We start from the raw sequence: 12,412 nt of genomic DNA on the forward strand, positions 1-12,412 counted from the left end.
ATGGTTAGGGATCATGGGAGTTATAGTACAATAAAATCTAGAGGGCATTGTCTATCCCTGCTACAGGTAAAAATATTGTGACTCTCAGTATCTAGGGATCCATGGGAAGAAAGTTTCCAGAGATCACATATATTCAATAGGAGAGCCATTAGGTTATAAAATCATAAGCATACAGAAACAACAAACAGTGTTAAATGTTCAAATGAACTGTATAGAGACAGAACATCACAGCATCCTGGAGGAATTATATGTACAGCCGTTTCAAACAGACTATTCAAATGGAGTTCCTTAAAAGAAAATCAAGACTTCATTCTGAAATAAAACAAAATCGTAAAGGCGTCATTTCTACTAAATTTTATTCAAGTTTGCCAAACATCTAAACATGTACACCAAGGCTTAGCATCACCAACTTATCATCACACACACCCTTTTCATGAACGTCAAAAAGAGAGAATAAAACTAAGAACTAAAAAAAAAATATCAAAAAAATCAGATGTACCCTATTGAGAGAACGGAAAAGGTGTAATGGATAACATTTGCAGCTATGGCTTTTTATAGCAACTGAACATCATCTGGTATGTAAGAAAGAGAGCAAACCCTGCTATATTTAATCAAAGAAACAAGTAATTAAACCACATCTGAAACATGCGTTCTTCATTCTAGTATGTTACATGAACAATACTACTCTGGTCTCTCAAGGCTATACTTCATCCATTCTGGCTTACCTGTAAATGTAGCACAGTATTCAGATAGGAAACATGTACCATATATATAGCGAAGCAACTTGTCAAGGAGTCAGTGTGGCTGTTGTACTTAAATGAAAGAAAAACCCTTTCACACACTACATTCAGTGCAGAACTAACTGAACCGGGGATATTGTGAAAGCAAATAGCAGAGCTGGAATAAAATTATTTTTAAAAAAGGATTAGATAAAACCATGAAGATTGGTTTTAAGAACTGTGAACTAAACAGTTAGAAGTTGCGAATTTGCTTGCCCAGGGCAGTCTTTTCTATTTGTTAGAAATAACCAGAGGGAGATTGTTCTGTAACTGTCCTATGTTTTTCAACTTATTTGCGAAGCATCCATCTGGCAGAGGTCATTTTCAGAGCCAGGATATTGGCCTCTGGGGTCACTGGGTCAGCCCTGTCTTCTAGTTCTTAGAAGATCTAGTTAGGTCAAAATGATTCAAACTTGATGCTGGTATGATAGCTGCTTGTTGAAGTCGATGGACCATGGTAGTTCCTTTTGGCTAAGTGAGCTGCACCAATACCAGTGATATCCTATTTTCCACAAAAAAATATGCTTAGCAAGAGATGAGAAACAGAAACAGGACAGCCCTTGGGCAATCTGTATTCACTGAGATAACAGAAAGCTGTATTTTGTGCTCAAAGATAGAAGCAGAGAAGGCAGCATGGTCAGTTTGCTTCACAGTTTGTCAACTGGGTAGGAAGTATTGGGGGCGCTTTGTTAGCTTGCTGCACACTGAAGGAAATGTACTTCTTCCTGAACTGAACAGGCTGACTTAGGTTTGTTGAATTTTAAGGGAGACGCTTCCAGACATTATGGCATGAGCAGACAGGCCTCTCTCTAACATTTGGACTGAATAGTTGCAGACATATTTCATTTCTTTTAAAATTGGGCTACAAGTGCAATAATAATAATAATAATAATTCTGCTGCCACTTTTGCACACTGGACCTCTAGAGAGTGAAAGCCTTTTCTAAAACGCAAATCTGTATTTGCAACATGTCACCAGCTTCCCCATAGAAAGAAAGCAATAGGAAGTATCTGCTCTTAGTGATGTTTTAGCAGTTGGTGCAAATATGTATTTTAGCTGTCACGCTTGGGGGTTCTCAGTGGATTGGATTGTTGTCTGTACCTTATTTTATTCTTGCTCATTGTTGTAATGTTTGCTTATGGATTTATTACCCTTACAAATCCATTGAAGTAGGTGGGGTATAGACTTAATTTATCTAATCTAAAATTTATGTCTGTTGCAAACCACAAATTAGGAGCAAGACAGAATCCAAATTGAGGTGGACTAGAAATTATTGCCATTACTCTTTAGATTAATAACGAATAAGCAAAAAAAGACAATATAGTGACAGTGGATTATATGGTCAAGAAATGTCTGAAAGCAGCTATTGTGCTCTGGCTCTCCACAATGTATACACATTGCCCAAGGTTTAGCAAGCAAGTTTACTCCCTCCCACTAGGAATGAGAAAGGGCATTATAGTTGCCATGGCATTTTCTGCCCTATACTCTGGTTATAATCTGCATGCTGCGTGCTAAATTCATTGCATGCAAGACTGCCCTCGCCAAATTACTTTGAACTTGGACAAATCTAGCAGATGACCCAGAGGCGAGAAGCAGCCTCCTATGTCATTTCCTGGTGTTGTAGCGATATGCTGAGATTTCCCAATCATACTATATGACTATTCCCTCAAAGGGGAGAGTGCATCCTTCATGCATTTTTCTAACGAATATTCTGTATTTAAGAAGTTATAGACTCTGGGCTTTTCTTCTAAGGCTGATAGAGGAATGCTTCTCTTGCCAGAGATTTATCTATACCTTTCACTCTAAACTGCAACTTAAATTGGTTGGGTATTTCCTGAAGTGAGGGACATCTCTTTTTGAACACATCCAGAATGTTACTTCCTGCACAGATAGTTCTGAAATGTAGTTCTAAACTAACAGTGCAGGAAGGAGTGCAGACTCACAAAAAAGCAATCCCAGACTATACACCCACAACAACTCATTTGGATAGAGTCACGACATTGAACCTGTTAATCTCAGTCTATTACTGTCTGGACTACTTGGGAGAAGCACATTTGCTACATGGCAGGTGCAGCCTACCAAAAGCTATTCTCAAAACAACACCCCCTAAATTAACCAGTTCACTGCAGTTAAGACTTAAGAGCACTAAATTGACTACTACTATATGCTGTTAAACTCCACCCTCATGGAGGGATTTTTACAGTGCAACGAGACTGAATGTCAAAGAGCTCTTGGTCTGTTTACACCAACCAAAAAGGCAACACTGCACTGCAGTCTGACACTGTTTTATTTGATAATGACAGCATCTCTAGCACTCTGATGCTTCTAACATTCAGACTGTTAAGAACTTGAGTTACAACGCAGGTCTCTGTGAAAGGAAGGGCAGACACCTGGGTATCTCGCTATAATAAAGGCTCTTCATGAGGCCATAGGAGTGTCTTGCCAGCATTCTACAAAGTAATGTATTGTTTTAAAACTGAAGCACAGATGCTAATAAAGCATCAGCTCATTTGCTGATGAGAAAAGCTTTGAGTGGCACCAGGTGAGCATCCTGAGTGACTTCAGAACTGAAGCAGGCTCCCGTACACGTTGCTATGATCATCCTACACTCTGCGGAACCCATTGGAAGTCTTTATGGCAGACTTCAATCTGCTCCTGTTTTCAGATCTTATTCTTTAGTCAGATGAATGTGGAGACTCTCAATACTATTTATGCCAAAAGGGGTAGGGGTGGGGGGAAGAAATGCATTTGTGGAGGGAAATGATACTAGAGAGAAGGTAAAGTTCGAATTTGGGCAGTAGGCTTAGCTGCTGTTCCCATTTCTAACAGCTATAGCTGCACACAGATGGAAAAATATTTGGTCAGATGCTAGCAGCCAGCTAGCGTGTTTGGCTCCTGCAGCCCCTCCAATTCCATGCAACGCAGTTCATTTACTTCTTCTTTGCAATGACATTTCTGCAGACCCAGTTCATGCCATCCTTAAAAACAAGACAACAAAGAAATGGAACATTAGATGAGAGGAAAGGGTCAGCTTTTGCCCAGCTCACAATAAGCTCTCCCTTATCCCATTTTGCAAACGCACATTCAAGTTTCGCTTTTCCCTATCCTATATAATAGCGTATGTGAAATGCTCTGTCTTGTTAGTGCAACTATGGTTAGGAAACCTGATCTACAAATGGCCCTTCTTAATCTTACATCCCTTGTCTTGTTGGTAAAGTTATGGGACTAGGAATTACTGCCTTTTTATCAGGCTTTTCTGTCAACATGACCCTCTTTGGCTTTAATTATGACATGGATCCACCCACTTTCAACTGTGTGGTTGTTATTATCCTGATTTATTTTGAAGAGGATGAACTGTAAATCTAAATTCGAAGGAATATCAAGGATCCTTTGCTAACTCAGCAATATACAATCTTAGGATGTAATCACACAGAAACCTTTGTCACGTTCAATTTAACTTTTGCACCACACATGTGTGCTTCGTAGTCCTGGGACTGCAGCTTTGAGATTTTCATCGTCTCCTCCCATTTATGAAATGCTAAATTTGCTCAGCTGCATCCATACACACCCTGATAAATATTCTGCAGTTGCCAAAAAAGGGAGAAAAGATAGAGAGATACCCGAAGATGAGATCACGAAATAGCTTCCAATAAATAATTTTTAATAGATGAAATTAACAAGGTTGGGGAAACCCAGCCAGATGGGCAGGGTATAAATAATAATTATTAATTATTATTATGGCAGTGTAGGTGGCAAAATGCACAGCTGCAAAGGTATAAAGTATTAGCAAAAGGAACTGCACTTAGAAATACACTAATAACAAAGGAGGCAGGGATGTAGAACTACCAAGAGCATATAGCAACTCAGACAGCTGGCCCATCTATTAGTGGTTTTCCCAAGTCTCAGGCTGAGGTCCTTCTAGCCTTGCTGACATCCTTTTCATTGGAGAGCTGGGAGATTGGCCAGTCTAGTCCAATCACAAATCTCTCCAATGGCGTACAAGATTTTGAATAAAGGAGAAAGCCTAGGAAATGACATACAAAGAATGATGGTTTTCATGCACCTTTACCCAAGTCCCCAGCCCTGTCTGATTTAATCTTAATAGCCCACAGTTTTGGGTCAGGAAGAATGAATGGTTGGAGCTGAGCATGTTGCTGTGTATACTGTAATGTCTTCAGCATAACAGGAAGGCCTGCAGATTTCAGTTTCCTTTAAAAAAAAAATATAAAAGCACGTGTGGATTAATTTGTTAAAGGACATGCATGCACAGCAAGTTCCAGTACAGTTGACTCATGTTCATTGTAGAAAATACCCCAGAAAAAAGGTTTGGGTGGGGTTCCCAAAAGTAATGGTAGAATGTTTCAGAACTGCTCCTCCCTACAGCTGCTTGTTTGCCCTTACAGCACCAAGGACACATGCTCCCTTGCTACCCAAGACCTTGTGAAGAAATTCTAAATGCTGAAAGAGCCTTACATACATCAGACAAAATGCTGGAAGTAAATGTTTTGTAAAACTAAGGGAGTTCTACAGCAATTAGGAAACATACATGCCAACTTCCTTTATTGCACCTTTTAGAAATCTGGTTGCATAGAGCAATTTCTTTAAAAAATAACAGAGCTTTCTGCAACAGTTTTTGCTGTTCCTGTTGCCTCTAAAGCAGTAATCGTGTTTGCACACGTCATGGAATACAAGGCAAGCAGCACTCCTCATTCATTTTGAATGTAGGTTTATATGCCGAAGCAGAAGAGCTGAGACAGCTTAAAGTCATAAATATCTGCTGACACTCCTTTGATATTCAGCACAACAATCCCATAAACAATACATCCCTGCAAAACAACCACCAGGCACCCCATCTCCCAGGTAGAAGCAGACCAGAACCTTCCATACAGAGGGACTCTAACACTGCCCAATGCCACAAGGGAGCTCAGCCAAAGGGAAACTCAGCTACCTGAACACTGCACAGCAGAGGCTCATAAAGAGGAGTTTATGATGGGATTTACTGTGGCTGCGAGCCTGACTGTATAACAAGGGCAAAAGAATGACAAGGCACTATGCAGGAGGAAAGGTGAACTCCAAATGGCTTTTCAATTCATATCTGGGTCACTTTACTTTGAAGGCAGGAACTCATCCAAAAATCACTTTCATAGCAAGAGCTGGTTCAAAGAGAATTCTGACTGTCCCTAATTGGTTTGTGGGGAATGAGTGTGTGAAATTAACACAGAGACTACAAGGGGGAAAGGATCAATTTCCCTGGATCAAAGAGGATAAAACACACACTTTTTTTTTTAATCTGCAGGTAAACCGTTTCCCATACTCCACACAAATAATTGTCAGTATCAAGTTCAATGATGGGAAATAAATGTTCTCATCAGATAGCTAAAATGCAGAGATCAGCTTAATGGGATCAAATTCTGGTAAAGAATTGGTGGCTATTTGCCAGCAGGGAAAGAAACAGGAAGCTAGTAATTAGAGAAGCAGAAATTTGAAAATAAAATCAGCAAGGCTGTTGTTACATCTGCATTAGAATTTTATTTTATTTAACAGTAAGATGAGCTCAGCTAGATAAGACTAAAACCCTTCTGGACCAACTTCTTATTTCCAACAATGGAGAACCAGATGAGTTCAGAAAGCTCACAAACAGGGCACGAAAGACAACTACACTTCCCTTGCTGTATGTCCCCAGCACCAGATATTCACAAGTGTACTGCCCCTGCATGTGATGGTTCCATTTAGCTCCCTATCCTCCCTGAATTTGTCCGGTCCCTTTTGAAGCCATCTAAACCAATGGCTGTCGCCACCCCTTGTAGAGGTTCATAATGTATTATGTGGAATAGTATTTCCTTTTGTTTCTTCTTTTTTTGCATAATTTTTAATTGCAACTTTTCACCATACAACATAATGAAAAAGAAAGTAAATCTAAGTAAATAAATAAAGAAGAAAACAAAGAAGAGAGGCCCTCTCCTTGTCTCACACAGAAGAGGGTGGAGCCCTCCCTGAAAGCTTCCCTTTCTTCTCCCAGCCTCCCACCTTGGGAGTTCTTCCCTTCCCTGCCTCTCACACAGGGTCTTTCAGCAGTCATCCATCACCTTCCTGTGCGTACCCTCAGAGTAGAGGACATAGACAAACAAAATAAAACATAAGCAAAAGCAAAGTAGATGAAGGAAGAAAAAGAAAAAAGACAGGAAGAAAAAGAGGAGAGGATAGAAATAAAATGACTTCAGATTCTCTGTCTGTCAATTAGATCTATAAAGATTATTCAAAATATCCAAAGTGTTCACTCCAGGATGGTATCCAACTCTATTCTAGGAAAATATCCAGCTGTTTCTCGATCTGCTAGGCAATGTTTTTCCAATCTTCAGCCACACATATCTTAAGTTTATTCCTTTTCCTTTTCACACAAAAAGTCTAAAAGGGGCTCTCCAATTGTTACTATCACTAAATGTTAATAATAATTTTCCTCCAGTATGGTATGACAACTTTATCTCCATAAAATTCCAACTTCCATTATTAGAATAATAATCCATAGTTATTTACTTATAGTATATTCATTGATTCATACCCACTTCCATATATTCTAATCTTGTTTCCTGTTGGCTGTGATTTTCCATCCTAATTTAATAAAAGAAAAATAAGGGGGGGAGGGCTCCTTCTATTTCCATTTCTTCCATTCTTTTTCCAAGTGCATCGCCAGAAGTTTGGTAGATCTTTCCTTTAAATTCACTCCAAATTGTACACAGAATACTTTCTCTGTCAGCCCTATCTCTGCCATCTCAAGAGGTTTCTTAATGTCTTGGTCAATGGTTTTGTTCCACTTCTCCAGCATCACACCTCCATCGTTTGTCCATTCTACACCTCCAGGCACTTATGTGACGGTCCTCTCCATTTCATCATTTACTGCCTCCAACTTTACCATCCCACTCTCATGTTCTGGCAGTATTCCCCCTCCCTGCCCCAGGCTCTGTCTGATTTTTCTCTGTTCCATTTTCATTCAACATTTTATGCATCTCAGCTCTGAGCTCTTTTAATTCCTCACCCAATAATTGACTCATGACACTATAAGTCAGTGGCATGTTCAACAGTACTTTTACCTAGTCTCTGCCTTGAAAACTTGTGTCTCTCTCTTTACCAAAGCACATTCCTTTCCCACGGTTAAGGGATTAAGTTTCACTTTTGTAGTCAATACTCCACAAAAGGTACTGAGAGTTAAAGGTAATATAAATGAAAATTTTTAACAACCACAGCTCTCTTATCTGTTTATAATCTTTCTTAGTCGCAAACAGATAAAATATGCTTTTTGTTTTATTTTCAGCCTGTTAATTAATGCCTCTTCTTATGCCAGCAGTCAGTTCACATTCCGCGTGAAAGTTTAATTGGCAGATAGATCACCCCAGTAGTAATTCATCATAGTCTCAGAGGTAATTAAAAGAAGGGAGGTTTAATTGACCTAATGCCCTGAGGCATAGGGCTACTATGTGGTGTCTGGGCATGGTGGTGGTTCCTCACTCCAAGTTACTCACTGCATCTGAAAACCTCCTGATCTCTGGAGGGAAGAGCAGCTTTCTTCAGAGCATTAGAGGTTAATGCTTTTGATCCCCCTATTTTCAAAGAGAGAATGTGATAACCAAGATTTACATCTTGGCTATCATTAATCACCATGTAATTATCTCTGTTGATGGCGTGTTGGTAATAGACGACTAGTCAGCCATCTTTTCTCCCGGAAGTCTCACAAATGCTCCTTTTGTTTCTTCTCAATCTACCACCAATCAATGTCATTTAGGTAGCCCTAAGTGGTAGTGTTACGAGACAGAGTGTCCACACTTTCCACAACATACATCCTTTGTGAACCTGTATTATGTCCTTCCAGGGATACTTTTTTAAAAAAAAACTAAAAAAACCCAAATGTTTTAACCTTCCTAACGGAAGAAGCTCCCACTGCTTGGTCATTTGAGTTGCTTTTTTCCTACCCTTTCCTTCTTTACCTTACTCTTTTTGAGATGACTTGGTCATAATTGTATACAGTATACCAAATGTGACCACACTACGTAATATATAGTTATTATGGTAGCAGTTTATTTTTATTCTCTTTTTAAAAAATCAATCTGAAATTTGAGATTGTCATTGCTGATGTACACCAAGTTGATGTTCTCATAGAACTATTCATAAAGATGCCAAGAACAATGCTGGATAGTCACAGCCAGTATATGTATGATTAGGGTGTTCGTTTTTTTGTTCTTTTTCTTTCTTTCTCTCTCTCTCTCTCTGTATGTGTGTTTTGCTCCATTGTAACGATATAAATAGATAATTTCAAATAATGTTTATACCATAGCATTTATATTTTTGTGCCTATACTCTATATACCACAATGCCAGCATAAGTGTATTTTATACATGGCTAAACACAACATCACAAGTGCAGTTACAAACTGACAGGAAAAAAATGAAACCAGAAGTAAGGGAATAGGATTGGCAATGTTTTAAGTACAGCCCCTATTTCAATCATCTGATTAACCTTATTTAACTTACATAGCAAGAGGCAGTTGTCTCCCAATAATGATAGTGCATAAAGATCAAATGACTCCAGGTGTCAGTGTGTGTGTTTCTCATTGGCTGGAATCTGCCATTACCAACTAGGCTAGATGAGTTAAAAATAGTTAGAAAATCCAGCCATCTCCTTTTGTGCCTCTTTGTATGATCACAATCCTGTCTTGGACACCTGATGGCATGGACATCTCTACTGGCCTTTCTCTGCCTCTGTTAATATTTAAAACCCACTAATTTCTTACCTGCTTGCACATTCCTTTGTCTCCTGGAATCAAGCAATCAAGCAGTCTCCCATGATCATAGACTCTTCAAGGCCTTTATACAATATTTGCAAATGTGTCAAGACAAGTGAACAGACTTCCCAGTAACTTATTAAAAACAACGATGAGTGAATTGCAACGTAGTACGCACAGAGTAGTGGGGAAAGGAAGGACAATGGCTAGGGGATAAAAAGAGGTGAAAAGGTATTTCCCTCCCCCAACTATCATTGGCTGTAATAAAAGGTCACTGCAGTAAGAGTAGTACTAAAAAGGAAATACAGAATATTCTTTTTTACAAACCAGGATATCTGCACCAGTAATCGGCTGGTGATGTGGAAGACTTCTTTTTCGAAAACGACCTGACGCCGTTCAAGGTTTACAAATTTTGTAAGATTATAATACAAAAATATAAACCTATACATTACGGTGAAGTCATTGCTCCCATTGCCATTTAGTTTGATTTAGTACATGAATGAAAACAACGAAATGAATGTTGAAATGAAAACACATTGGTAGTATAATTAATAAATAATAAAATATATTGTGGTGTCCTTTTCTAAAAAAGAAAAAGGGCAGTCTTTTACAGCAACTCTATTCCCCTCTTATTTCTGTTTAAATAAAACACCAGGGCCAAATATACTTCAAATACTATCCTAATTATGAAGGACTTAGATTTAAAAGATATTGGCATTTATTCAGCTGAGTACTGGCAGCTCCAGTTGCTTGTGGCCCTTATCGCTTGGAGGAAAACTATAGTAGCTTCACTCTGAAGACTGGCTTCTGTTCTGGGCTTTCCCATCATGTGCCTGCAAACACATTTTCTATAGGATGGTGTCTGGTATTTTCACAAGTGCTCACAGTGTGTGTGGGTGTCTGTGTGCTAAATGCACATGTGGATGTGGGGGTGGAGAAGCATAAATGCCACAAGTCTCTTTTGTGGCAATTCACATGTCAGCTTATAAACCTGAGTTGTGTACTGGCAAACAGAAGCGCTGAGCTGACTGATCCCTTATTCTGTAGTATGAGGGATATTTCTAGCCAGCCTGCTCCTGTCTCTCTTTAGCTTGTTAAATGAGAAGAACAAAAGGCCTGGTACAAATCTGGGTATGGTAAAAAATTATCTTCTCTGAACAATGGCAGGAAGCCTGACTGGTGCATTGAAGGAGAGTGAGAGTCAATTATAAACAATGGGGCTGCTCTACATTACTGCTCATGGAAATAAACCGGGGGCACTCTTTACATTCAAAGCTTCTTGATCAGAACCTTTCACTGGTATCAAATAGATACAGGGCAAGCTCGCAGCGGATTCCTTTCTTAATTAACATTTTTATTTAAAGAGACCCATTTCAAATAATAGTTAAATTCTCTAAATGTATATAATTTATTAACCATAATGTAATCTCATTAACCTTGAAATCCCCAGCCTTAACTACTGAGTTCTGCAGACTATAGCTTAATCTACGAAACTAATTAAAATGACCTTCAAACCATTTCTCCTTCGTTTGCTGTCATTATTTATTCTTTTTTTGATACTCTGCCCTGGGGCTGTCACAAACCGTTCCCTATTAACTCATTCTCTGTACGTTTCTGTTCCACAGAAAGTCCTATTTTCTTTTCAAATCCACTGTTGCCAACTTGCACTCTTGTTATTCATGCAACAGCCTCCTGGGTACCTTCCCTCCTCCCAGCTGGCATATTTACTTTCTCTTTATAGCCTTCTAAATAAATATCTGATAACACTTCCATGTTCTGTCACCAGCCTCTAGGGTGGTTCTTTAATGCTGTGAACTAGGACTGAAACACTACATCTCCTTTTTCCTGAAGAGCTGAAGCAACAATTCTTCTATATTTACCTCAGCTTCAATGCATGAATTAACTATTCTTTAAACTTCACATTTAGGGTACACTGGAATCTCTTGATTGCCAGGCCACTGGGCAAAGATGTGCCAATGATTACTGGCGAAAGCCGTATCAGAACATTCAACTCACTGCTAATAGTAGCAATACTTGAAAAGTATACGGAGGCATCAAGAAAGCCTTTGGACTAATAGGAAAACTGCACCACTAAAAATCTTATCTGGAGAGATTATCACAGACCGCAGCAAGCAGATGCAGCAATGGGCAGAACACTACAAAAACTGTACTGGCAAGAAAACATGGTTGCTAGCACAGCAGTTGACAGCATCCAGACTCTGTCTGTCTTGGAAGAGCTGGATGTCCCTCCCCTTGACAAGCTGAAGAACACCATCAACTCTCAGGCATGTGGTAAAGCCCCAGGACAGGACATGATGCACCTCCATAGCCTTCTCTTGCAGTGTTGGGAAACAGGATCTGCACCACAAGACATGCACTGCTCCAGCACTATGACCCTCAACAAGAACAAAGTTGACTGCCATGATTGTAACAACTACCAAGGAATCTTCCTGATGATTACTGGAAGGAAAGCCTTTGCCCAGATCTCAACAGATTAAAGTCACTCACTACAGGGTCTATCCCAAGTCGCAATGCAGCTTTAGAGCTCAGAAGTTAAGACTCAACATGATTTTTTCATTGCATCAGCTGCTGAGAGCAGAGGTGTCCCTTTTGTGTCACCTTCATAGACCTGTCAAAGGCCTTTGACCACATCAGCCAAAAACAATTCTTTACACTGCTCAGTAAGATAGGACACCCACCTAAGCTCCACAAGATGATCATGTCCTTTAATGAGAACATGTGCAGCACTGTCCAGTATGATGGCTCATCCTTGGACATCTCCCCTATAAAGAATGGTGTGAAACAGGGCTGTGTTCTTGCCCCAACTTCTTCTCCCTGTTGCTCTCATATGCCTTCAGCTT

The 12,412-nt window shown here is 39.5% G+C and overlaps 1 protein-coding gene across 2 annotated transcripts in view; it reads right to left on the reverse strand.

Moving 5' to 3' along the window:
- Positions 1-339: 339 nt before the first annotated feature.
- Positions 340-12,412, reverse strand: part of ARL3 (ARF like GTPase 3) — a 31,324-nt gene continuing 19,251 nt past the window's right edge. For both annotated transcript variants that reach the window (XM_081911611.1, XM_081911610.1), the window contains exon 6: positions 340-3,756. In XM_081911611.1, the coding sequence (XP_081767737.1) occupies positions 3,709-3,756 (48 nt within the window). In that variant the 3' untranslated portion in view covers positions 340-3,708. The remainder of the gene's footprint in view (positions 3,757-12,412) is intronic.

The sequence above is a fragment of the Podarcis melisellensis genome (assembly GCF_964234715.1).
Source record: "Podarcis melisellensis genome assembly, chromosome: 5".
Classification (NCBI taxonomy): domain Eukaryota; kingdom Metazoa; phylum Chordata; class Lepidosauria; order Squamata; family Lacertidae; genus Podarcis; species Podarcis melisellensis.